This window comes from Scatophagus argus, chromosome 8 (assembly GCF_020382885.2).
Source record: "Scatophagus argus isolate fScaArg1 chromosome 8, fScaArg1.pri, whole genome shotgun sequence".
In the NCBI taxonomy this organism is placed as follows: Eukaryota; Metazoa; Chordata; class Actinopteri; family Scatophagidae; genus Scatophagus; species Scatophagus argus.
Genome location: NC_058500.1, coordinates 16820753 through 16848287, shown reverse-complemented (window position 1 = coordinate 16848287; position 27535 = coordinate 16820753). Strand labels below are relative to the sequence as shown.

The following is a 27535-nucleotide window of genomic DNA, read 5'->3' as shown; positions in this document are numbered from 1 at the left end:
AGTCTGGAGCATTCCACAGATTAACAGGTTCGCTGGAAACAGGTGATAGTATCATGACTGGGTACGAAAGGGACATCTTTGAAAATGCTCAGTCGTTCACAAGCAAGGAAGGGACGAGGTTTGCTACTTTGTGAAACATATGATTGTGTAAAGGATCTTATTTCATGGGCTCGGGAACGCTCAACAGCTTTACGTTCTGCAAAGTGTCCCCACTTTTTCCAGAATCAGGATTGAGCAAATAGTTTTGAAATGGTCAGCGCTGTCACTGTGGAAGTGACACCATCATCCACCAGTGCTTCATTCTTCCAGTCACAGAATCTCCATGAGGAAGTGCTAGTGGGTGAAACTTCATACTGATGGAAGCTGTTGTGAAACAGCAGCAAGAATATCTTAGCTCTGTACATGTGACCTGGTCATGTCAAAGTGGAGACAGAAAGAGAGATGACTGACAGTGAGGTACCTGTCTCTTCTCTCTGTTTCTCTGTCTCTCTCTCGGATCTGGACAGAATTCATGCAGTACATTCCTCCAGAGCTTTTTCACCACTTGCCTCAGGTCTTCGTCCTGTGTATGAGTGTCGCACTTGCTTATGCAGGTTTATGATTGTGAGCTGGGTTTTGAACCTCGGTTATTATTGAGTATCAGCTGGAATGTGTCTGAAGCATTAAAGAGTATTAAAAGTGTCATTTACTGAAAAATGTGCATCGAGTGCATCGAGTGACGTGTTAAAACTATGTAAAGATATGGTAAATGTATTAGCAAACAGTTGCCTATTGACACATTCAGCAAATATGGAGCCACATTAGCATTCATTATCATTATTATTATTGTTGTTGTTGTTGTTACCCATATATTAATGTCAAAGCAGTATTTTGTAGTTGGTTGTGGTAGAGTGTGAGGTCAATTGTTTGTCCAAAGTTTAACGCTGTTTTTTTCTGTTTGCTCAATCGGCTTGTTTTACTTGTCTTAGTGCACTGCAGCTCTCTACATTTTCTTTGTGCAATGCATTGTGGGAGGTCAGCATTCATCAACAGCAGATTTAAAAATTAAGCAAATGTAACACTGACATCTTCAGTAAATTTGACCCTTTTCCAACAAACTACAAGCTCACAAGGGAATTAGAGTTAGCATGCAGCACGGAACAGGGACAGACTCATAATCAAGTGTGCTAATCTTAGAATATACTTTACAATATCAGGTTTCGGACAGTTAAGTTATTTTTTGGCTACTTGCGTTCTCTCTGTGTTAACTACTGGTGCCTTTCAGAATCTTGACTTCTATTGTTAAATAAAAGAATATTTTTGAAAATCCTCACACTTGTTAAGCTGGCACCAGATTTTTTGAACTGCGTAAATGATTTTAACAAACTTTTTGTCGATCCATTTTCTTGACTGTCTTATCATCATATTTAAATGAGACCTGATAGTGTGCATGCAGAGGCTGATGTGATGCACCAATAAGAGTAATATACATAATGTGAGTGTAGCGTGCCCTCTGCTTTGACTTCTGCAGTTGAAAACAGGCCTGGGGAAAAACGTGTGTTGATGTTGTTGTTGTCGTTGTCATGCTGGAGCTGTCATTGTTGTCTCCCCCGCTTTTCTCTCTCTGGTCCTCCTGCAGGCTCTGTTAGTGCACTGACTCTACTGGGTGACAAGGCAATGTGCAGCAGTCACAAAGGGACACAGAAAGAGAGAGAGAGAGAGAGGGAGCATGAGAGGGAAAAATTAATGTATGTGTGTGTGACAGCATGTCTTTGGTATTAGTTTTGAGCAGAGCAGGAGTGTCCTCGCCAGAGGAAAGAAGCTGTGGATTCAACTGATCTCAGCCAAGTCCTTGTTGTCCTTGTCCTCATCTCTCTCTCTCTCTCTCTCTCTCTCTCCTTCTCTCCCTCTCTGTCTCTCGCTCTCACAAAATCCCCGTCTTACTTGACCTCCCTGCATTTCACTCATGCATATTATAAACAGGACGTTTTACTTAATCCCAAATCTCTGCCCCTCCTCTTTTGCTTCTTTGTCAGGTCGTTATTGTGAATTACAGTCTGCACAGAAGCGGCTTGCGTGGTTAAACATAAATGTTTAACAAAAATAAATCCATAAATGTGTGTCCTTAGAAACTAAAGCGGATGACAACCCCTTCACTGTGACACACACACAATCCTACAGGGTGAAATGTGAGAGTCAGATGAGGATCATTACTGAAATAAAAATGAAATCACTGCTGCATGTAGCTTTCTCGTGTCATTGCTGCATTGCCATATCCTTGGATCCTGAACTTTAATGTCCATGGATCCCTGTTTGCACTACATGGTTGAAAATGGTGAAAATTAGTTTGACCCTGAGTGGGCAAACCAGGGTAAAGTTTTGGAGCATCAGTGTCACTTAATTGATCCAGATATACAATGTTGTAACTGTGCCACTGTAGCTTTGATCCTCTTCAACAGTTTTCACCAGTGTGCCCTGTGGGAAGCTGACTTACCCAGCTGATTCCCTCCTGATTTGAGAAAATCATGTGAAAAGAACATTAGCTGTCTAATTACTGTCCTCTCTTCCTCATCTCCCTCCAATGTGACACACACACACACAGTTCTTTTTGTCACTTTTGTCACAGGACATTACATTGGCTTACATGAAATATCTGGAGCTTTAGTCTAATCTTAACCTGAATCCCTCATGCCTAACTTCAACTTTTACCCTAAAATGAAAATTTACTGCAAAGCTCGTTTCTCTCTTTCCCTCCCTCTCCCTCTCCCCTCTCCCTCTTTTCCCCTCTCTCACCTCTCCTCATGTGTGGTCACGCTGCCCCTCTCAGACAAACATAACACCCAGCACTCGAGGTGCTGCGAGAGAGCAAACACGGAGAAACAGAGAAGCTGGGACAGAGAGCAGAGAGTGCTCAGTTTATCAGAGACGGAGACAGAGAGAGAGAGACAGAGACAGGGAGACAGGGAGAGAGAGGTAGAAGGAAACAAAACAAGTCAAAGACTAAGTGCAGCTCTGCTGAGGACTCAGCGAATGCTCATCCAGCTGGCTTAAGGTTGTCCTCACTCACTCAGCTGTGAACGAGTGTCTGGTCAGAATGGATTTCATTTTGGTCCAGCAGCCACCAAGCTGCTCTGTAGATTATAGTCGCTCCATTTGGATTACTTCAGAAAGCACTGCTCCTGTGATGAATGGGAATGACAGCTTGCAGAAAGGAAGATGGTAATGTGACAATCTGCTCTGTTTGCTGTGAGATGCTTTTACATCTGTTCTCTTTTGTCTGTTCAGAGTGAATGAACGATTTTGTTTATCTTTAAATGGATCTCAAAGTTTACTGACTGAAAATGTGTAGTTTTTAAGTAACACTGTTTAAATCTTTGCTCACATGTTGTCTCCACTCAGGGTCTTGTTGCACAGTAGCTGTTACCTAAAAAGAAAGAGCTGCAAGACACTTGGTATCGGTTTAGTTTGCTAATATAAACTTTTGGCTGAGCTTGTATTTATTTATATTTGACAGTATTATACCAACCTGTCTAAATGTGCTGGATGTCCTGTGGAGTTTTAGATACCTGATGTTCAGCTCATAATCCATCATTTTCCTGTCATTGGCCTGTCTGTGAGAGGACAGCAGAGGGTCAGGTGCTTTATGTTACTCGTGCTTTAGAAGGTGACTTGAAAGTGTTGAATAACTGTCGTACCGCGACTTGATTAATGGATTCATCTATCAGAAAATTAGACAATGGTTTTACAGATGTGTAATTGTCATTTATCAAGCCAAGCGTTTAACCTTAGCTGATTCAAGATTCTTGAATTTGCTGCTTCTCTGCTTTATATCTTTAGGTTTTCAACCCTTGGTCGGACAAGATGAGTCAATTGAAGATGTCACCTTGCACTTTGAGAAAACGGAATTTTCCACTATTTTACAGGACAAATGCTTCATCAATTACTTGAAAATCAGTACCAGCTGCTCTGAACATTTTACACTCACACTTGCGTATTTTAACACATCTGACATGATTAATCCCTGTAGAATTTCCCTCTGAGACAGTTCCAGCACTGTCTCCTTTCAAAATATTACTACAGTCATGTATTTATTACGTCCTGACAAGTAGCCTTTTATGCCATAACATGTACTCTGACTATGTACAACGCACAACGTAGCTGTCATAGCTTGCACCGGCTGCTGCTCTCTGCTCAAATGTTTTGACTCAAGGTGAAGTTCTCATGTTACGAGCATTAGGGCAGATTTCACAAACCAGCCACTGTATCTACCTCCTTCCTGGATCCCCGTTTACAGGCATGTGAGTCATCCAGGAGCTAGAACAGATCTGGTGTGAAGAAACCGTCCTCCAGCCTCAGGGAGGTGATGTTGGAAATCAGTGCTGTCTCATATGGTTTAGAATACATTTCTGAATGTAAGTATTTTCTTCATGTTGGAGAAGAGGGTGTGCCTAGTTGTGCATAAAGTACATTTTGTTTGGCCCTCATGACTGGGAGGATGTTATGTAGTGAACTGAATTTTAAAATGCCCGCCCAGCTCTCCTGTAGGTTTGATTTGGCTGGACTGTGTGTGTGTGTGTGTGTGTGTGTGTGCATGCGTGTGTGCGTGCTGTGATTTTCCCATCCTGTTTCTTGCATATTTACTATGTTGTTGAAGCCAGAGTCCATTAACCCGACTATTCCTGTTTTGGGAGTGACCTCAATGTTTGGGTATTTGTTCCTGTGTTGACCAGGTTACACAGAGCATCCTTTTTCTGTCAGCAGAAAGACATCTTGTCCTGTCCTGGTGATTCAATGGAAATACACAACAGTCAGCTTAACAGCTCTGTTTGTAAAACTACAAATCATTGCCTCGTCCTTACCTGAGGCCCACTGGTTTATGCAGCTTTGGCTAGGAAGTAGACAGCATCTGCTCTCAGAGTACACAGCAACATGTCCGCTGATATAAAGAACTTTTCGGTGACAGTAACTCTGAGTTGATGTGTTGCCTGAGCTGATGTGGCTCTGAGGCAGCTGTTCAAAGTGTTGAACTCTGACTGCGGTAGACAGCAACAGCAAGGTGTTCATTTTTACTGTCTGAGCAGCAAAACACTGATGATTTCCCTGCCTAGTTTAGAGATTTGGTCTCTCAGAGGTGTTCTAATAGGCTTTTTTCTACCTCATTTAAATATTTGATGGCAAATAGTTTGATGTCAGGTTTGAGCAGCATGACAGAGGGTACTTCATCTGTATTTTCAGCTGTTTTTCCTGTTTTCTAAGTGAACATTTCTGGTTGTTTGTCATGAAATCTGCCAGTGTGAGTTACATTAAGCACAGCTGTGGGCTAATTACAGATGAGATGAATGTGTCAGTGAAAGCTAAGCCACACTTTGATATAATAACACGCCTTGCACCCACACAGCTTAAATTCCCGGCTCATTCATAATTCCCTGACGTGTTTCTAATGACTTAAATACAGGCCTCCCTGCCTCCTGACTGCTACTTTACAGCCACCTTCAAACCGTCCTGCTGATCAAGGCCGTCATGATTAGTGTTTGCCTTCCGCAAGCTCCGATTTTCTGATCCCTGTGAAGCTACTAAATATACAGTCTGGCCGTCTTGGTGCCTCAGTGGTCATGTAGTGTAGCTCTGTCAGCCTGTGTTTATGTCCATCCTCAGTGTGATCTGGTTTGTGCTCAGATGTCATGGGGTGCGTTAAGACCCACAAAAAGTTGCACTCAGAAAAAGAAACTGATAAAGAGAAAGGAAAAACCTTTCTCACTCTCTCTGTACCTTTTAGTCCAAAGGTGCAACTCTTAAGTTAAAAGGTGCAGTGTTGTTCTGTTAGGTACATCCATTTACTCCAAAAAAGTAAAGCCCCCCTCAAAAAAGATGGAATTTGGTACCTTGTCCTGAGAAATATCTTCTCCAAGCTGTAAATAGAATGGAATAATAAATTATTTATGTTTGATGTTTCTGGACAACCTGAAACGATCTATGCTCCATTTTCATCTCAAATCTTTGTTTTCAATGGTGCATGAGGCAGCAACAATCCATCATTAAATGTCCAAAGAATTATTTCTAACATATGAAAATTTCAAATAATTTGTTGATTTAATGTGTTTTGTGCTTATTTGTACCTTCTCTTCAAATTAGTCCTTACACACAAATAACATGAACATTAAAAAAGCTACAGTAAAGAAAGTGCCTCAGTGGTGCTAGTTACTTATTTAAGTTATAGTTTGTGGCTGCCTAAGATAATGCTTGAAGTCCGATTTATAGATGTGTAGATGTAATTCACAACTGAAGGAAAACCTTCAGCAAATGCGATGTTGCTTCGTCACCATTAAAAAATTTCATCTATCTGTTTAAACAAGGAGACTCTTCATCACCAAGTCTGGCGTGAGGCATTTCTGTGCTCTGTCGATGTCTCTGTGGTTCGTCACTGCACAACTTCTCCGTCAGCGCTAATCTGTTTACTGCGAAATTGAATTTTCCTCCAAATTACAAAATAGTTAAAATTGTCCGTCACTGTCAGTGTTTCTTGGTTCAGGTTGGCTGTCAGTCAGAAAGTACTTATTTTCAGTGAATGGCTGAACAGAGTAGCAGGCCGAGAGCAGCAGTTCATCAGAGTGCTGTGGCACAGATGTGAGCGGGGGAGTCCTTCCTGCTGAAATAAAGATGATGCAAAAAGTGTCTCCATGATGATTTTGTTGTTGCTGTTTTTGCATGGACACATTTTAAACAGTGGAATAAGCCACCAGGAAAGACTAAACAACAAAATGTGTTGTGTATTTCAGTTCGTTATAAAAATACCTTTTCGTGGTATGCTTAAAATACTTCACAATAGAGATAGTAACCTATGTTCACATTACATTATCAACCTAAAGTTTACTTCTTTTGTCAAATTGCGGCAAAGTTTGAATTTTTAAGTTCATGTGAAATGCATCCTCCATCCTCCCGACCCTGACTCTTCATGACTCAGCTTCTAAGAATTATCCGCCAGTATTCATGAACATTGCAGTTGGTTAAAAGTCATATTTAAGTCATTATTATTTCTGTGACTGGAGACACAGGACACACCTGCTGGTGGACACTGTCCTGTCTGACGTAGCTTCATCACTTTCATAAATTTTAAAATGTTCAGAATATTCACACCTCAGCTGTTTAGGTGATTTCCATGACCAGTTGGAAATTTGCAGGACCACAGTCGCCTAAATAGAAGATATAATAGAGATAGCATTTCAACCCAGGAATAAGAATCACATAATACCATGACACTCACAGAAGTTGTAATAATGAACTGGGATAAAAGAACTCCCTCCTGTACATAAATCCATGTGTGTCCTCCAGCTTTACTTTATGTGGCAGTAGGGAAACCATTTTGAGTAGTTTGTGTAATCCAGTGGGAAATCCGTTTTTTCGAGATGAGAAACCGCAGATGTAAACACAGGAAACAGATTCTTTTCATGCTTGTTTAGAGGCAGTATCAGTGTCTGAAGAGGCTTTGAAGTTTGGCCAAATCACAACAGTTGTGCTTATTGTGCTTCACATATTTCTCAGGCATCGCGTATACATAATATTACGCAAACTGAATATTTGTGAGGATACTTCACTGACTCATAGATTGAGGGGACAGTAGTTACATAAATAAAAACAGAGTAAAGACAAAATTAACTTGCTGTTGAAGTTAGTGTATAGTAGCAATCATTAAAAGTGCGGTATTTAGAACCAAATACTTTTTCCAGGTTATTTGTTTTTCTATTTTAAAACTCTTAAAAACAGTGAATCTCAGATTAAGTTTCTCGCTAATAAATACGGCAGTACCATGCCTGCTTGTCTTTTTTTGTTGTTAAATATTTTGTTCTTGTCCAGGCAGGAACCTGCTTGACATCAGGAATGTGCAAAGACTATTTCTGTTTCATAATGATACTGGACAGAGATATTCATACTGTCCTCAGCTCACGCACTGGGACATCTTATCCACAGTAATGTGTGGGTCGCCATGTCTTTCTGTGGCTGAGTGAGAGACAGATCTGGGTGTTTATATAGAACTCTGTGAATCTGCAGCAGCAGTATGCTGGCCTGAGCAGACAGACAGGCCCATACACATATACTCTTATACCGCATACTGCAGAAAGACACACAAACTCACAAAGTATTCATGCAGGAAACTGCAAGTCAACCACATGTTCTTGTAAGCAGATATATAGTAACTTAAATTACTGTAGTTAAGTAAATTTCTTAGGTTTTTAAGCAGCCAAAAATCTCAGACCTTCCTCAGCGACAACCAAGAAAGGACGCGCACATCATTGAAGAGTTGATGAAGCAGGTGCTCATTTGTCTGTTCCATTAAACTTTTATGAACTGTGAACTGAATTTGCTTACAGCACATATTGTGCTTCTGAGCCAGCCACCATCCTCATCCTCCTCTTGTTTGATAACCACCCCGGATGCTTCCACGACTTCCTCCTCCTCCTCCTTCTCCTTCATATTATCATGGTGACCATCATCGTGTTTTGTCCCAGCGGGGTGGGGCAGGGCTGACCAGAAAGCTCTGAGTCACAGTGTTGTTTCTGGAGCTGTGGGGGCTGAGAGTGCAGCAGTTTTAGATCATAATGTCAGGGGATGGGACAGAGAGGGTTGATGACCATTGCTGCTTGAGAAAGGAAACATGAGAACAGACAGAAGCAGATTCATAAAAAACAACAAAAATAGATACAGAGAATAGGAAGAGACGTGAGAGAGAAAGTCCACTTGTCATAAGATCTTTTGACAACCAAGAGTGATACATTTTTCCTTTTTGAAGGTGCAGAGAGCAAGATGCACAACAGATAGCAGAGCTGCAGAGGCAATGAGCCAGTGTTTTCTGAGGGGACATAATTCATCATGCCCTAACGCAGCCTGTTTGCATCTCCCTACATTCATGTCTGTCTTTGTTCTCCCACAGCTGAGAATGATTTTAACAAATAGAATGATTGGCATTGAATAGACTGGCATCAGTCTGCTCATGTAACTCTCTGCCAGAACAAGAATGAATGTAGTAATAAATACATAAATGTAGTTCTCAACGTGTCAAACTATTCCTTTAACCTAAATTATTCATTTTTCCAAAGACATGAAGATTTTTCAATGAAGAAGCATTTCCACATGTCTTTTCTGTTTTTAGCTCCCACACAGGCTGATACAATAAGTGACACTGAACACATGCCTGAGAGGAAAAAAAAGGCCAGCAACATTCGCATATCACCCTTCCTGATGCCATACATCACCCCACTGAGCCTCAGCTACGCATGTATGTACAATAACCCCTGAGGTCTGCTGCTGTGGCCTTTGCGGGGCTAAATAAAGCAGGGCCTAAAAGTGGGGAGCAGGCCATGAGTTCAGGTCAAAGGGAATGTGAAACCATAAACCAGAACACTAGCTAGCCTTGAGACCAGCCATCACACACAGTGTTTACTTGGATGTTTGCTGTCAGACTCGCTGACTATATGTTTAATGATGAGCACAGACTGTGTGTGTTTGTGTAGCTATTCTCTGAGCGGGTCATGAGGTTGAGGACAAGGCCTCTGTAATTTACTGAGACGCCAGTGAGATGAAAGTGACTCCTGGTCTTCTATTGTGTAGCATTACTGGGCATTACAGGAGTTTTAAGTGAGTGGTGTTTTTCTTGTTTTGTCCATAGTTCACATCAACAAAATTAACCACCAAGCAAAAAGGCCTTCTCAAATGTGAGAATTGTCTGCTTTTCTCTGTATTCTACATTAAATATCTCAAGGTTTTGAACTGTTCCTCAGACTAAAGAAGCAATCTGAAAACATCCCCTTGGGCTTCTAGAAAATGTAATGGGAAATGTTCATTCTTTTCTTCATTGCAATCAATAGTATAGAAATCAATTAATTGAACAAAGATTATCTCCAGATTATCTGGCAGTTGCAGTCCTAGCGGGGATTATTCTGAATATTTCATTCAGAAGGGATAAAAATGTCACCCCAAAAGCAAACGGTTGGTTTTTTTTAATAGCACATAGCAGGTATTCCTAGAATAACTGATGATGTGAAATTTATATTGATTTAAATAACAAGCTTTTCTAAATCCTCTGCTGTCTATCTCTTGTGTTTTCAGAACTTTGATTGTCTTGAGGACTCGATCCAGAACCTGCTGTCGGAGCTTTACCCGCCCTTCGAGGCAACCGCCCCGACTCTTCTCAGCCAGCTTTTCCAAATCATTGATAGTCGTTATCAGGGAGATGCCCTGCGGTGCCTGCTGGACTTTCTGGTCCCAGCCAAGCACATTTTAGCCACTGTGCAGCAGGCTGCATGTGTAAGTCATTGTCCTGTGCGTATATGGAACAAAACTACCCTAAGATCTTTTTCTGGCATTAATATCATAATAAAATACTGATATTCTCAATATTGTCCCTCTTTAGGCTCAGTACTCTGATGTACTTTTCCAGTGTGAGGGTTGGCCTCTGTGTTTGCATGACCAAGTTGTCGTCCACCTTGCCCCCATCAATCCCCTGCTGCTTCACCCAGGCGACTTTTACCTCCAGGTGACACCATTCGGTGACCAATCAGCTCGCATCATAGTCTGCAGCCTCCTGGAAGAAGAGGGGCTTAGAGTGGAGATAGTTGAGGAGACCCCAATCCCTGAAACTTCCTATCCTTGTATATTCAGACGTGACTGGTTAGAGGAGATCAACCGAGGCCGTCATGGAACGTCTCTTAGCCAATGTCTGCTCGCCACCGAGCGGGGTGTGGTGAGGTTACCATGGGAACGGGTGGCCGTGCCTGATTTTGTGGACTTGCCTACATGTGCTAGGAGTAGCATGGCCTCTGCTCCTCCTTCATGCCCTCCTTTACCACCTCCGCTTCCACATCCTCCTCCTCTTCCTCACTTTCCCGAGAATGCTTCATCAAATTGTTCATTTCCTATTTCTCCAAAACAGTACCCTGTAACCATCAAAAATTCAATTTTAACATCTTCTTCACATCCCTCTACTTTCTCTCTGGAGACCAGAATATGTCCAGCGAAGCACGGCATTGCTGTGTCACTCTGCCTGGTGGATACTAGGGCTGCTCCTTCATCTAGGCCAGTCAAAGTAAAAGAAACTGAAAAAGAGCATAAGCCTGTTGGCTTGGTGTCCCCTAATACATGGGACAGCTGCTCTGCTGGGACAGATAGAGTTATAAAAACAAGCACTTTTTCAGGCACATGCAGCCCTGTTGTTGGAGATGCACAAAGGTGCAAAGGTGAAGATAAGTGTGTAATTGTTTCTGAAAATATAGAGCAAGAGAAGCATAAAGATACAAACTCTAATGATATAACCCGGAGTGGATCAGTTGACCAAGTTGTTGCAGAAGGGGAGTATATTGACATTCTGCAGGCAACAATGCTTTTTGGTAGAGCTCAGTCAGTACGTGAAGAACAACAGAAATCAGAAATGCAAATGCAACCACACACGCAAATCGAACCACAACTTCAAAGATATCCACAGAGGCAAGCACAGATGCAGCAGCATTCACAAGTTGAGTCGCACAGGCAAACACAAAGAATGGCAAATACTCAGATACCAACTCAAGCACAGTCAGAAGCTTGTGTGCAGTTACCCACGAAACCACAAATGCAAAGTCATTCTAGATCGGAGGATGCTGTATCATTACGGCCCAACGTGTCTGCAGAAACAGGACCTCCATCTGCTCTCCACCATTCCCAGTCCTGTCACCCTGACTCACTCGAACCATCTCAGTGTGTCCGCACTGTCCGATTCTCAGAGAAACCGTGTACTCCGTGCATGAGGAGAAGACAAGGTGGGAAGGTCTCCAGAGCTCAGGAGTTGAGGTGTCGATACAGGGACTCCTACCAGGCAGCTATACAAAATCCTGTTACCTTTGCACAGGAGAAAGACAGAGTGAATATGTTAGCTGTGGTGGAGGAGGATGGTGACTTCTCACAGTGTGATGACAGACTACCAGAGACTGAAACCGGGGATCCGTGGTGTAATGCTCAAGCACTGTGGTTTGATCCTGGGATGCTACACCAGTCTCCTTCCTCTGTCAGTGGAACCATCTGTAAGGAGTCAGGTGAAAAGAACACTGTTCCATATTGGAAACCAGGAGATACAAACTCTGCCACCTGTTTGGATTACAAGGGAGACAATGATTTAAACTTTGGTGAGCTACCAGAACAGACAACAAAAAGGACCACTCTACCATTTAGGGAACCAAGGGATGCACGGTCTACCACAACTTATGGCCATTCACACAATATAAACGAGACAAATTTAATAGCAGAAATGAGAATGGACACTAATAGAGGTTTGTCAAACTTAAATGATCCTAAACAGACACATGTAGTCTCTGCCAAACCCCACGGATTACCGTTTAGTTCAAGTGAGATTTCAGCAATGAGTGTGACCCTCAAGGCTTGTGAAAGGCTGCAACGCAGAACCAATTCCACAGGAGGGAGTCCAAGCTGTTCAAAGTCTCGTTCAGGCACACGTGATAGATGGGAATCCATGTCAGATGGAAGATGTTCATCTCTCTCCACAGCTGTGGTTGACACCTCGGAGAAGTGTGAGCTGGTCATTGTTGAAGGTCAAAATGTTAGGAGAAGAGAGAAGACTGAGCCCTCTGCAGAGATTCCCCAGCTGCATGTTGTCAAATGCAAAAACAGCACAGCTTTTCGACTGGTTTCACCAAAGATCAACAGGAGGAAGATGGTCATTCCAGGTACAGACCAATGTTGTTTTTGTTAGATATTCTACTATAAATTTGATCTTTAGTGTGGATGTTTTATTAGGTTCATGTCATTGTTGTTTACAGCCAAATGAAAATCAATTTTCCTCAGCTTCCCTACAGCAAAATCTATCTACTTTCTACAGATGGCGCTCAGCATGGCAGTACGTCTGTACCGAGTAGAAATGGCCATCAGATGGAGAACATATCACAGACAAATCCACCTTCAGCAGCAGAGAAACAGAGGATCTTCCAGCCTGCCTCTGCCCGTACCAGACCTGACCACCTTCCTCTGGGATCCCCAGACCCCGGAGCCCACCCGCTCTATTTAGGAGTAGCATCTCTCACAGGTATGTTAGTCTGAGTCTAAATAACATCAAGATAATCGTAATAATGAACATATGTTGAGTCCTTCACATTTTTTAAAAGAACAACATATAAAATTAGATTACATTAAAGATATCTGTATTAAATAAGTCAGTAATAGGGCAGGCAGCGAGACATTATTTATCCATCCATTTTCTATACTGCTGATCCGTCAGAGTCGCGGGGGAGCTGGAGCCTATCCCAGCTGACTACGGGCGAGAGGGGGGGGTACACCCTGGACTGGTCGCCAGTCAATCGCAGGGCCAGTTATACGAAAGAAGAGCAAGAAGAAAGTTTATTACAAATTCAATTAATGTTTACACATGGAAATAGTGCTAATACGAGTAGTAGTATGACTGTATCACTTTGAGTAATGATTGATTTTTTTTCTTTAAAAAGGCTGATTGAGGATATTTAGTTGTCTTTTCTCACATCTGGAGTATTTATTTTGACCCCCTCTGTCTCTCTTTGCTATTTACGGTTGACTATTCTTTCATTTAGCATTTTGGTCTGTATGATGTCTGTTTGATTCTAATTATTTGAATGAAAACTGAACTTAAACGTTTGATTGACATTTGCGTCAGGCGGCAGAGACAGGACAGGCAGGGCAATAGTTGAGTTCTATGGAGACCACCAGGGATGGAGTCCAGCCGTAACGAGCCAGGAGCTCTTCAAGATGCTGCTCTACTTCCACTCTATCACCAGGTAACATGCATATGCCGGTAAATAAGTAAATGGATCAAGGAAAAAATGAATTAAGCAGAGTTAAAGTCATACTGAATGGAGGTTTCAGCATCCTTGTATTCATGTGTATGATGTTGTGGTTGCTGTTGTGAGCTGTCTTTTCATTTCTATGTCTAGGAGAGAAATCAGAGATGCTGGGATGACCGTCATTTTTGATGCAAAGAAGACAAATCCTCAGCCGCAGTTCTATAAGGCCTTGATGACATTTCAAGTAAGAAGCACAGAAACATGTGCATTACAGCTGACTAGATCAGAGTTGATTATTGACTGAGTGGGTGAAGTGCTACAGAGCACTGCTGTTTACGCATGAAAAGTTATGAGTGAAATGTCAGTGCCAAATAATGATCAACACCATATCCAGACGTCTGTGTAATGAGACGAAAGACTTTTTTTTTTCCTTGTCTTGTTTGTAATCCAAGGGACCATGTATTATATAATGAACAAACTGTTTTTTTATTAAGTAGATGACTTACCATTCATATTAGCAAGTTTTCTTGGACTGATATCAGTCCCATTTGCATTGGTTCATGTATGTGTTTGATTTTTAAAATGCATTCTAATTTATTAATAATGATCAATAAACAACTCAAAATCAAAGATGCATGATTGTAGTTAAGTTGGATTTATGGATTGTAACGCTGTTGCAGGAGCAGATTCCCGGGGCAGTAAACAGTGTTGTGCTGCTGGTGGACAAGCAGAGCAGCCTTCGGCCAGAGAGATGTCCTGGCATCCAGGTCAGCTTTTTCAACCTCTACAATCTCTGCATATGGAGAGACACCTCTGTTTGGCACCCTGTGAATGGAAATTAATGTGAATGGCTATATGCTTCATTTATCATCTTCTTTGATCACGGGGTGTTTTTAAGCCATGCTATCCTGCCTCGAGGGTCGATAGTGTTGTTTGGCTAGTGTGTTGGATCATGACTTTGGTCATAACTAAAAACAACATTGAGAACACATGGATTACCATGAAAAATTGGCATTCACAGTCCCCAGGGGATGAAGCCTGATGATGTGCCACCAACATGTCAGAGTTTTCACTTAAACAGTGAAGTGAAACATGAAACTAATCCGCTAAAATATTGTCATACCAAACAGATCATATACTTTTGTTTACCTGTTTTACTTGAACATTGTAATAATTTTACACCTTCTTGATATATTTAAATTGAGAGACCAAATAATTTATTCTAATTCAGGTATAAAGACCAGATAATTCAGAGATAAAGATCTCAAAAAGGCTTAAAATATTTTTAAAAGGTTGCATAGTGTAAGTTAAAGTTCCAAATTTAACTATATCAAATGAAAGGAAAATAGTGCATTGTACAGAATTAGAAATTTAACAAGTTAATAAACAACCTTGTGTTTCTATGTACTTGTTGCCTGAAAGCAGACTGAAGTGGTGACATCGATGAAAGCCTTGGTCAAACTGGTGGAGGTGAGCCAGCTGAGCCCCTGTCTGGATGGCACACTGTCTCACAGCCACTGTGACTGGATTGAGCTGCACCAGGTGAGACAGTCACATCAATACATTACCTGTCTCTGTCTTCTCTCTAATCAGCTAGTGCACTAGTTGTCTCCTCACTGCTCGTGATTTACTCATGTTTTTCACATTTTTCATTCTACAGAAACTCTTCCCATTTGTGTCTGATCTTCATGAGGCATCCAGCCTCCTTCTGAGAGCCATCACTAAGTTAGAGGAGCCCCAGAGGTTGGACACTGTACAGGTACCATAATGCTGTCCTTCCACTGCCTTCCCAGGCTGTCATTTGGGCCTTGAAAGTCATGTAACTCTGTCTTCGGTAATGACACAGTACATACAGTGTGTGTTGTGAGGATAATAGCTTCTGTTGCTGCCTATAAGTATTGATGAATCTTTCAGGATAGTCAGCAGCACATCATATCAGCAGCATTTTTTAGTTTAATTCATTGTATTATTTGCTGATCTTAAAATACGCTTTTGTGAACAGACTGTGCAGCAGTGCATGATGGACCAGAAGACTCTGATGAGGGATGTACTGGAGGATAGCCGATTGGTCAGCCTGCAGAGAGAGGGCGGGGCCATCCTGGCAAGGCTGAGAAAAGAGAGTGACCTTAAATACCCCCATTGCGAGGATCTCAGGTAAATGCAAAATCTCACCTGCTATGTGTACACAACAGCCCAGAACACCAGTTATTCATTTTACCTGTTGCTTATTTTTCTGGGTTTTTCCAAAATGCAGTGATGCGGTGGACTCGGTGACCAGCCTGTACAACCACGTGGAGGAGCAAGCTCATGTCCTGGTGCAGAGGTCCAACATGTCCCTGGAACACCTGGAATATCTGCTGCAGCTCAGAGAGATGGAGGGACACTTCATGCAGGTGCATCATATAATAGATTACAGTCAGATTTGTTCAGAAAGGTCAGATGAATGCCACTTACTTTGGTAGTAATGGACCTATGGAATAATGGACATTATTCTCCTTGAGTTCATGAAGGCTCAGCAAACTATTAAAGGTGATCATTCACTGAATTTCAGGATTTTGTATTTGAATGGAAAATAGATTGATTTGTTGTTATTCTGATGTAAATCAGGGAATAAAAAGTGATGTCAAGAAGTAGCAGCAGTACTGTATGTGTATGCACTCACATGATTTCTTTTGCTTGCCTGATGTCACTGTATACTGTATTTCTGTCTGGGAGTGATGGTTTAATTAGTTAGCCCTTTGGAGGTAATTTTTTTTCAAATTAACATTCAGGCATGTTAATGATAAAAGACTTAGTTAAATATATTTTTTATTAAGAGAACAAAGCAAACTACTCTCATATTGTTCTTTCACAGTTTTGAAATGTACATACAAATAGTTAAAAAGAGATACACAAGGAAACAAAGTGAGCAGAAAAAGAACCAGCAGTCCTCCCTCCTGCTAACGGTACACTACATTAAGAAAGTGTAACAGAGGCAAACACATACAGTATATTAAAGTGCAAATGCATATGCCATGAATGAAATACTGAACACAGTGAATTATACAGTTGGAGACTATATATAAAATAAGAAGCGAAAGAAGTAACATATAAAGGAAAAGGAATATAATCTCAACATGTATGAGATATCTTTGGGTATGTACATGTACATAGTACCAAACACAGCATGCACCTACTGTTCCTGCAGATGCAACAGTGGTTCAGTGTAGAGGGAGAGCGCCACCTGCTGGAGGCTGAATCAGTTGAGGACTCTGGGGACAAAATGGAGCAGATCCTCAACAGCTTCACTGGTTTCCTTATTGAAGCTAATGTGAGTCTACATTTTTCTTGCCGCTGTCATTCTGTCTTTGTGTTAGTGTTTCTCTGTGTCCATTTCTCTGAATCTTTCTCTCTCTCTCCCCCCTCGGTCCAGGACCGAAGGCACCATGCCATGACGTTGGTGTCAGAGGCAGAGCGACTCCAGCAGAGTGGACTCTCTTATGCAGAGACGGAAGCTTTCAGGACTCTTGTCAGCACCTTCAAGTCAGGCCTGGAGGACTTTCTGTGCAGGGCAGAGGCATGTGGCAGGGAGCTGCAGATCATGGTCAACGTGTGTGATTTTTGTGAGCAGGTTGGTGTTAAAAGATCAGCGTTAAAAGTATTCAAGATGGGATATGCAGCTTTGTTGTTCATCCAGTTACTGCATATTGATGTGCATTAATATGGTACTGTTTTGCAAATATTTTTTTGTAAGGAATGCAGTGGTATTATAATATAAAGGTAGTATAATATAGTATCATATAAAAGTACAATAACGATGCAGAGTCGAAATTAAGTTCACACTGAAGACTGAGCAGCTTTTTCAAATTCTCAATCTTAATGATTTGTTTATACTTTTTTCTTCAGTAGGTTCCAGTCTTACTTCTGTTTATGTGACATTTGAGTCGAGTTACAGCACTCATGCCTCAGCAAAGTAGCATGATATTAAAAAAGAAAATAAGAACACGCACTTTTGTTCTTATGCATCATAAAAGACCATCCCCTTAATCTCCAAACAGGCTACTGCTCTGGCCAGCGAATGCACTGAGTACCTGGACCAGAGTCAGTCCAGAATCCACACAGTGCAAGACTATAACCAAACTCCAACACCTGTCAATCAAACAAACACTGAGCCAATACAACACCAAAACCGCGAGACTACATCCCTTTGCCCGTCTGACACCCCCGCAGCACATGGCTCAGGTCCAACCTTCACCAGCTCCATCCTCCAGACTTTCCAAGACAGGTTCCTCCAGTTCAGCCCAGAGCGATTTCAGGAGGTGAAGGCACAGGCCAGTGCTCTGCGGGGCTCTAGGGGGATGCGGGTCTGGAATGTAGCCTGGTTGAGATGCCAGGAGGCCCGACAGCAGCTTCAGGAGAAGATGCAGGACTTAGAGATTTTCCGGCAACAACCAGATTCTGGCAGCTGGTGTGAGCGTCATTATGTAGATGTGGTGAGCACTAACATTGAGACAACATCCCCTGGTGGCCAAAATCTGGTGGTACAATCAACGCCTGGACCCCGGCATCCGCAGTGGGAGGGGATTGTGTCAGGAGAGGTAGATTTGGGGAAGAGAAGACCAATCCTGGGCAGCAACAGCACTAATTCAACAACGGCAGCCTGCAGTAACATCACTGTCAAACCTGAGGTTCACAGTGATGCCCGAACCAATGAGGGGTCCAAGGTCACTCCACAATCTCCTCACAGGTAATGTGTTTGTTGCTCTACTATTCCATCAAAAGGGAATTCTGTATTTTATGCATCATTTTGTTACTGACATATTTCATGTCTTTTTGAAATCTTTGGATCTCCACTGCGATTCATTCATGTTAAAAGATATGTGGATTGAACCAAAGCCTGGATGCACAGCATGAGTTTGTACTGACTGGCCCACCAGTGAGGGCATGAAGAGGATGCAGGCCCACCATGCAACCTGTCCTTAACTTACAGACTGAAATCTGACTCAGTATTGATGTCTTTGTATCATTTAATAATAGATCAACAAGGAGAACAGAAAGAGAGGCGAGGAGGAGACAGGCGAGCAGGGCGAGGAGTGAGAGAGATGCTGCTGCTCTGTCTCAGTCCCACACTGTCGGCTGTCAGTGGTTTCCATGGGGAAGAGGTCTGCGAGTGAGGTCTGTAAGTGAGGACTCGTGCACTACAAGAGTACCGACAACGGGGTCATTGACTCCTCCAGAGCAGCGTGTCAGACCCCCATCTTCTTGCTCTCACCACGGTCAGCCATCTTGTCGGATCCTCCAGGAGGCTCAAAAGTTCCAGATCTCCCGCCACGGGAGCTTCTGCTCAGAAGACTCCTGTATGAGTGACCAGGGGGCTGCAGGGGGTAATGGGAATTTATGCTGCAAACACTCCAGCCTGCCCATCGGGGGATATGAGGGAGGGGGTTGTTTGGCAAGTCCACAGGAGAGTGCCAGCAATGCTCTGTAAGTTTACTGAGAGACATTTGACATTTGAGACATTTTCTTGCATTACTGGTAACAAAAAATTTTAAGACAAAGTAAAAGTTTATTATTTGACAGTCATAGAAAATTCATTGACATTGTCCTAATTGTACTAATTTTGTGATTCTTAATGAGATTTCATGCACCTTTTTCTGTCTCTAAGCTTACAATGAAGTACTACAGGTATTGTTTCCTCTGATTCTCTTTGATTCTCTTTTCCTACTCATCGGCACGGGTGGATTAGTGAGCAAGTCAACCAGATATAGACCCTCTGTTTACAGTCAGGCCCGCTAAAGAAATCTATGCCTCTCACTGGAAAGTAAATGGCCTCAGTTATTAGTAGGGATATCCTTATCACATTTTACGGCTTCTGAAAAAACAATTAATGAGACTCTGCTGATCCTAAATGCAATCTGTTTTTCCCCCTTTTCCCTTTCTTTTACAGCATTAATGTGTAACGTGTTGGAGCTGCTTTGTATCTTTCAAAAGACAAAGATGCTGATCTAACTAATCAGTATGCAGTTGCACCACAACAGGAAATCAAAAAATTCAGCATTATTCAGCAAGTAAAGCAAAGCCAGAGAAAAATCCATGTAACACAGTTGCGAGGGACGAAGTCTGTGTTTGAAATCAGCTGATATTTGGTTGTGTTTGTCATACAAGGAGGCTGCAGCGTGTCCTGGAGGAGCTGGTGTTCACGGAGAGGGAGTACGTCCGCTCACTGGGCTACATCCTCACCCACTACCTCCCCCTGCTGGACAGACCGGACATCCCACAGGACCTCAGGGGCAAACGCGGCATCATCTTTGGCAACCTGGAGAAGCTTTACGACTTCCACAGCCACTACTTCCTGCCAGAGCTGGAGGCCTGCCAGAGGGAGCCTGCCATGGTGGCCCGCTGCTTTCTCAGACATGTGAGCAGTCACTGTATATAATATTATATAATATAATATAATATAATATAAATGTATATTGTGCTTATGGTTTAACTCGAGCTCTCTTCACAGAGTGAGAGTTTTGGCCTGTACGCTCTGTACAGCAAGAACAAACCTCAGTCAGATGCTCTCATCCTGCACCGTCGCCATGACATCTTCAAGGTCAGTTTCTCATAACTGAAATGTGCAAGTAAGGGAGTTTTTGGTTTTCAATGTTGTGAATCAAATGATGGAATCACTTAGTGCTCATTTAGAGCAATAAATGATTCCATTTAGTGGAATCATTTAGTGCTTATACACCTGCCTCAAATACATTAATTTGGTGGAAGAAGTACTCAGATCTTGTACTTAACTAAAAGTAGCAATACCACAGTGTAGAAATACTCTATTACAAATCAAAGTCATGCATTTACATGTTTTACTTAAATTTACGAAAGTATTACAGAATATATTATATACTATATATACCACTTAGAATTATTGGTACCTTCATGTATAAATACTGGTAAAGGTGTTTTAACTACTTTATATATAGTTTATCCTCTGGTGTCGCTTGTGAATTTTCCCTTGCAGATGAATTTTTTCAGATGAAATTTTATCTCAATCTGTAATATTGCAGCAAGAGAGTTTGGGGTTCAAGTCCTGGTCTGGGCCCTTCTGGGTGGAATTTGCATATCCAAATAAAAGGACAGACAGTAAATACATAAGTATATAGCTAACAAGGAGTGCTGAACACAAGCTCTACCTTTACATAAAATTTTCATTTTAGATGTTGCATGTCATTTTTGCCTTTAATTTTGCCTGATGTTCCTTATTTGGTTTCTTTACAACTTGAATTAGAATTTAAGAAGTTCTGAGGTGTTTACATCATGTCTAGTCAAGTTTGTGATGATGCACAAACCAAAGGGTTCTTAGGGTTCAAGAAGCTTCATAATAATGTGTGTATATATAAGAAATACGTTAGTGTATCGGATGGGATGCTTGAGCAGTGGAGCTCTTTGAATCATCTTGAATGGTGGACACAGAATTTGTCAGAAACATTTTTTTTTCAGCAGTGGCCATCACAGTCTTAACCCTGGGAGTGATATCACCTTGCTTTTCAGCTTTACAGTCCCACTTTGTTTCTCCTCACAGAGGAAGCAGCAGGAGCTGGGGGACGTGATGGACCTTTCGTCCTACTTGTTGAGGCCCATCCAGAGAATCAGCAAGTACAGCCTCCTGCTGCAGGACATTCTGGCTCTGGCTGGCTCATACAGGCCAAAAGACATGATCCAGGATACACTGATCACATCTAGTGTATGCGCACAAAGTGTGTGTGGCCCAGGTGCATATGTGCCTGACTTGACGAGCAGTGAGAGGGAGCGGGAGAGAGCTGAGATCCAAGCTGCTGCAGACCTGGTTCGGTTTCAGATGCGACACGGCAATGATTTACTCACAATGGACGCCATCAAGGAGTGTGATGTAAGATATTAAAATGATTGATAAAGTATACCTGATATACAGTAGTTAAATGGAGTTAACTCCTGCTTTTTTCTCTGCTCTACAAGGTGAATTTGAAAGAACAGGGCCAGCTGATTCGCCAGGATGAGTTCACAGTTTTCTTCAGGAAGAAGAAATGTGTCCGCCGCGTCTTTCTCTTTGAAGATCTCATCCTCTTCAGCAAGACCAAGAGAACAGATATTGGCAATGATGTTTATGTCTACAAGCAGTCATTCAAGGTTTTCACACATCTTTGTTTATCAGAACACTGTTGGAGCCTTAATACTTTTTTGCTGTGAGGATATACAGTATATTCAACCTGTCAGACTTTTTTAACCATGTATGATTATTTTGTCTCTCTGTATTTCCTCTCCCAGACAAGCGACATTGGGATGACCCACAACTCAAATGTGAGCAGTTTGTGTTTTGAGATTTGGTTTCGCAGGAGAAAAAGCGAGGACACGTACACCTTGAAGGCCTCCAGCATGGAGGTGAAGAAGGCCTGGACCTCCGACCTGGAGAAGATTCTGTGGGATCAGGCCGCTCACAGTAGAGGTTATAACAACAACATAACAGCTTAGCTTGTAATTCATGACAAAGAGCTTTATGGAGACAAAACATTTTGTTACTATATCATATGTTCCAGAGCTGCGTATTCAGGAGAGGGTGTTCATGGGAATGGGCCGCAAACCTTTCATGGACATTCAACCCAGTGATGCTGCCATCTGTGACCGAGCCGTCAGCTGTGTCCTGCCTGGTAGAAGTAAGCACATACAAAATGCATCCTTTTCAGTGTGTTTTGTTTGAAATATTTTCTTCAGATTAGTTACAAACCAAGTTCAATACCGTTTATTAATACACAACAAATCAACAGGGTTCAGTATGTGTCAGGATTTACTGAAGCATGGTCCAGCAGGGCCTCACATGATCTGCCGTCATTAATGATAACATTTTATTTACCAAATTAATGGTAGACTTATGGGCTTGTCCAGCAATAACATGGATGAAAAATGATGAGACTGACATAAGAAATGTTTGAACCATTTTGATCCACACTCCAGTAATGAGTGAATGCACTGACACAAAATTTGGTTCAAACATGAGGAGGGGATCAATGCCACTGACTTTGGTGATCCCATGGCTTTTCCTATGAATGTTTCAAAAGCTATTGGAGTGATTGTCATTAATTTGGTACACTCATGATCCCTTCTGGGTGAACTGGAATAACTTTGTTGATACCCTCACCTTTTATCTAGTGCTACCATGAGGGTAAATGTTAATTTGTCCAAAACTTTGTTTTACGTCCTACCTGCGAAACTAATGATACCCATCCACCTGAGATGTGCTAATTAGATGATGTTAGATTAGATGTGTAACATACTAAAGTAAAATATTGTAAACATTGTAAGCGTACCGCCTAAAAATTAGTATGTTAACACTATGAGCATGTGAGCAACTGCTGTGCTAAAATACGGTATCACAGAGTGGCTAGCATGGCATAGTCTCTTGTTTAACGGGATAAACCTAGCAAAGTAACAAAATAATAAAGTAATCAAATGTAACAGAACTGAAAATCTACCTGAGATAACTGCGTCAGTCATGCTTGTGCTCTCGTTGCTCACTGACTGAGATCATTATGTTCTCATTGATGACATCTATGTCTGTCGTCAGTCCCTGTGGCGTGTTGTTCACACAGGGGCTTAGAGTATCCACGACCACACTCCATTGGCTCTGGCAGCACTGCCTCCACCACCCTCAGCCAATCATCTTCCTCTTCTGGGAGGGGTTCGTTACCCCCTGCTGGTTATGCTGGGAACCAGTCACAGGGGTTGGAGACCAATCCCGCCATCTGCTCCTCTCCTGAGGCTGTCACTGACAATGAACTCAACAGTCACTACCTTCATCAGCATCATCTTCATAGTAATTGTGGACAATGGAAAGTTCATCATCCCCTGAGTGAGTTTGTTTTTAGGTCTTTGTTAAATATTTTTTGTTAGAAGACAGAAGGGTCTGTTTGCTCTTGACTTCTCAGTAGCACCTCAGAAAAAAACAACTAATTGCTGGAAAAGAAATAAGGTCAAATCTACACACATTAACATGAATGTCAACCTAAAGTAGCATGACATTTAAATATGAGAATAGGATTTTAAAGGTTCAATGTGTAGGATTCAGGGTGGTTACAATGGAATATAATATACATAATTATGCTTTCATCAGTGTATAATCACCTGAAACTGAGAATCGTTCTGTTTTTGTTACCTTAGAATAAGCCTTTTACATCTACAGAGGAATCAGGTCCTTTTCACCGAAGTCCCCTGCGTTGTGCTGTTAAGCTGGCTTTCCTCACAACAAATGCTCCCCCATTGTGTAATTTTTAGATAGCATGCTGGCGATCCGGAAGCAAAAAGAGGTGTGACATGTAAAACAACATTATTGGCATCTAGCGTGGCTGATGGCATTCCAGCTCACCTTATTTACACAAATGTTGATTCAGCTCTGTTATGACCTCCATTGCCGGTTAGAGGCAGAACAATACTTTTTGTACAGAACAAACTGAACAACAGTGCAAATTCCTGCCTTGAACAGGCTGTTGTGTCTCTGTTTAGCGGACAGCACTGAATCATCTACAGAATGCATCAAGCTCCTCAGCAGCTCAGATCACAGCTGCCTGTCTGCCGTTGGTGGCGAGGTGGAAAACGACTCCTCCTCGTTTGCATCCCAGGGTTCAAAGCCCCTCCCACCACTTTGTCGGACTCCCAGCCTGAGGAGAAACAGCTGTCCAACAGTTACCAGAAAGAAACCGAGTGTCACTCCAAAACCTCCGCATCTGGCTAACGCTCAGGTAGAGGGGAAGGTGTAGCAGTGCGGGCGTGTGAAATATATACATGTATTGTGTGTATGAATTGAAGACAATGGCTCAGGACTGAAAATGGTCTCACTCACATGTTCAGTCTCTAATGGTAAAAGCTGTGAAGGTTTGAAAAAGGCTCACATCATATCAGTGTAACATCAGTATTATTATTAACCAGGAAATGATGCTACAGAGTTGCACCTAACTGACCACCTAACTAAAATATAATACTTAATATCTTGTATTGCAGGGTGATAACATTATAATTGGAAAATCAACAGAAGTTTAACACTGGCTGCCCGCAGAAGGTGAGAATATAAACACTTAAATGATTCAGTTCGATTCAGTATGATTGTTTTAATCAGTTTTTCATAATTAATGCTGAAGAACCCAAGAAACAAGCCGTATATTTTATTTAGCTCCTATTTCACAAATGAATCTTCTTTATTTGTAAAGTGTCAGCTGATTGGAGGGTGAGAAGATTTCCTGTTAATGGGGATTAGTCTTTTTGCTGCCACCACACAAAGATTTGATCTTTCAGGTTGCAAATGTGTATGTGTGTGTGTGTGTTTGTATATACAGCAGAATGCCATGAATAAATAAATAATTCCTGCTGTTTTGGCAGTGTATCAAGTATCATAGTATGGTTGTATCATCAGACATCGCAATCACCAGAAACATATTATGATAGTGTGGTATCATGAGCTCTCCCTGTCACCACAATCAATATTTTGGAAATGTCTGCTGCTATCATAATGTATATCTTTCTTTCACGAGACAACCTCTAGTCATGTATCTGTCAATATCTGGAAAATCAGAGACACTTTTTTTTATCAGTTATTTATTTGTTCTTTAAATATTGTTGCAGGTCACTCGTCCATTGAGGCTTCCGGTCGCCCTGCAGACAGACGGGAACCAATAAAAAAAATATTTTGAGTGGCTGCACAGTCATAAGACAATCAGATGATTTATTGAAGAAGCTGAGGTTTGGTATGTTGGTATGATATGCCAGTCATTCAAATATAAAAACACATGCCTTACCCTCACTGATAACACTCATATGCAAGAAAGAGGAAGAGACTGCTGTGTGATGCGGTTTGGTCACATTTGTTTGCATGCAATTTTAAACCACAAACACACACTGGTCCTTTGCCCAGGCAGAATTCTCTTCATCTCATCCCATGAGCTAAAACTAAATGTAAACTAAAACTTAGAGATACTTAATGACAAGGTTTTTGTATGGTTAACTGCCCACATGTCGCATGTCCACAGACTATACTGTTAAATAGAGTAAAACCTTTGCTTAAAACATTTAGTAATGAGTAGCAGGTATTTGTACCATCGACTTATATTTTGTGGGATCTTTTGGTCTGTACAGTCTGTACAATTATGCAGGGATCAAAAAAGAAAAGGTTGTAATTATTTTTGTCACTGAGCACCAGTATCTGTCACTTCCACTTCAGTCCAGTGACAAAAGCTAAATGTATTTCTCTGTGTTTCATGCTCATTGCTCATTTGCAAGCAGGCAAATCATTGCTTGTAAATATACATCATTATTCTCTCAACAGCTGGACAACTTTAAATACTAAATCTCAGTGGAAACTTAATGGAGTCCAAGATGCAGTTCAGAGCATCCACTGTGCAGATATGGAAAAGTAAAACCATTTAATGCCACAGTGATTTATATACAGTATAATAATTAACATATAAAGATATTTCTTTTCTCCTATACTTTAAAGCTTTCCTGTTTATTTCTTTGAGGTCATTTTTATACTACTGCAGTGTTTCTAAACATATGTTTCTTACCTGTCTTACCTGACTCACAGTAGTTTTGTATTTAATAATTTATCAGAAGGGACAGACCACTTAAGTATTTTCACATCTTGGATTCGCATTTCTTTGCAACTCTGGAGAGACAGGATTATAAAAGGCTACATAATCACACACACTACTGCTTACTAACAGACAGTATATGAACCACAAGCTTACAGACAAAACCACTTACTGTTGTTTTGGGGTCCACTAATATGCTGATTAATGTTCTAGCTCCTCTCTCATGAAGATGTCCATTACAGAAAAGTATTTTTCAGATAATTTAAATGATTTTTAATGTATTTTTTGTTTCCTTATCATGTCAGAGATGAAAAGTGTTTTGTCATTGTTTTCTTTCTTTTTATTGTCTGTGTGTAATGTACAGTATTTAAATCATGACAGGATCTTGAAAAAGTGAAGCCTTGATGTCGACTTCTGGTTATTTTTTAAAGCCACTAACATGGCGGACCCATGAAATTTCTTCTGCTTTTTATTACTTTTGTATTGATTACTTGCTTTCTTCCAAGCTTTTCTTTTGTTATTGTATTCGTTTATTCTATTCTTTTTTTCTTTCTTGTTTTTTTTTTTGTTTAAAGAAGAATTTAAGTTACATTTTGTATGGCTTCTTCCCTCTGAGCTCTCCATCTTTAGGAATGAGCCAGATAGATTGCAGTAACATGAGGATATTATTACAAGACTACAACTTCCTCCAGTAATGTAAAAAAAAAAAAAAAAAAAAAAAAAAAGTCTAATCATGGTGACCTGAAAAAAAATGTGTGAAGTGGTTTAGCGTCTTGCAAAAGAAAAGAAAGGTGTATAAGGTGTAACTGTATGATGTGTAACTTCCTGTTTTGCATTGTGAAATGTAATTTATCCATTGTTGATTCATTTCGAATTTTAACATTTTGTTAATGTTGATGAATACATTAATATACAGAATGTTGCAGCTAAATGATGAATAAATGATTCACGTCAAAAAAATAAAAAAAAGTTTTGTTGCTGGTTTTATTTTAATTCTGTGTTATGTTTTTGATGTTAGTTGTGTTATTTTATAGTTTTGTTCTGTGACACAAACACACAGACACAAATAGATTAAAAAATACATAAAGTTGTGTTGAAACTTGTGTTTCCAGTTAGTTTTAAAGGCCATGGTCAAATGAAAGAAGTAGTGTGTGTGTGTGTGTGTGTTGTAAGTGTGTGTCCGACTAA

General features: G+C 41.1%; 1 protein-coding gene across 2 annotated transcripts; it reads left to right on the top strand.

The window, feature by feature from the left end:
• Positions 1-2836: 2836 nt before the first annotated feature.
• Positions 2837-27138, top strand: LOC124062921. Of its 2 annotated transcripts, XM_046396020.1 has the most exons (25): positions 2838-3198; positions 10081-10278; positions 10385-12686; positions 12839-13042; positions 13643-13763; positions 13920-14013; positions 14450-14536; positions 15195-15311; positions 15430-15528; positions 15772-15923; positions 16024-16162; positions 16957-17079; positions 17182-17379; positions 17807-18495; positions 18786-19232; positions 19914-20163; positions 20257-20346; positions 21319-21645; positions 21732-21902; positions 22041-22218; positions 22310-22426; positions 23335-23619; positions 24270-24505; positions 24765-24822; positions 25383-27138. In XM_046396020.1, the coding sequence occupies exons 1-24, from the start codon at positions 3196-3198 to the stop codon at positions 24801-24803; spliced, it is 6666 nt and encodes a 2221-aa protein (XP_046251976.1). In that variant the 5' UTR covers positions 2838-3195; the 3' UTR covers positions 24804-24822; positions 25383-27138. The 2 variants fall into 2 exon arrangements, with proteins under 2 accessions (XP_046251977.1, XP_046251976.1); XM_046396021.1 differs by lacking the exons at positions 24270-24505; positions 24765-24822; positions 25383-27138 and having other exon boundaries at positions 2837-3198; positions 23360-23493.
• The last annotated feature ends 397 nt before the right edge of the window (positions 27139-27535 follow it).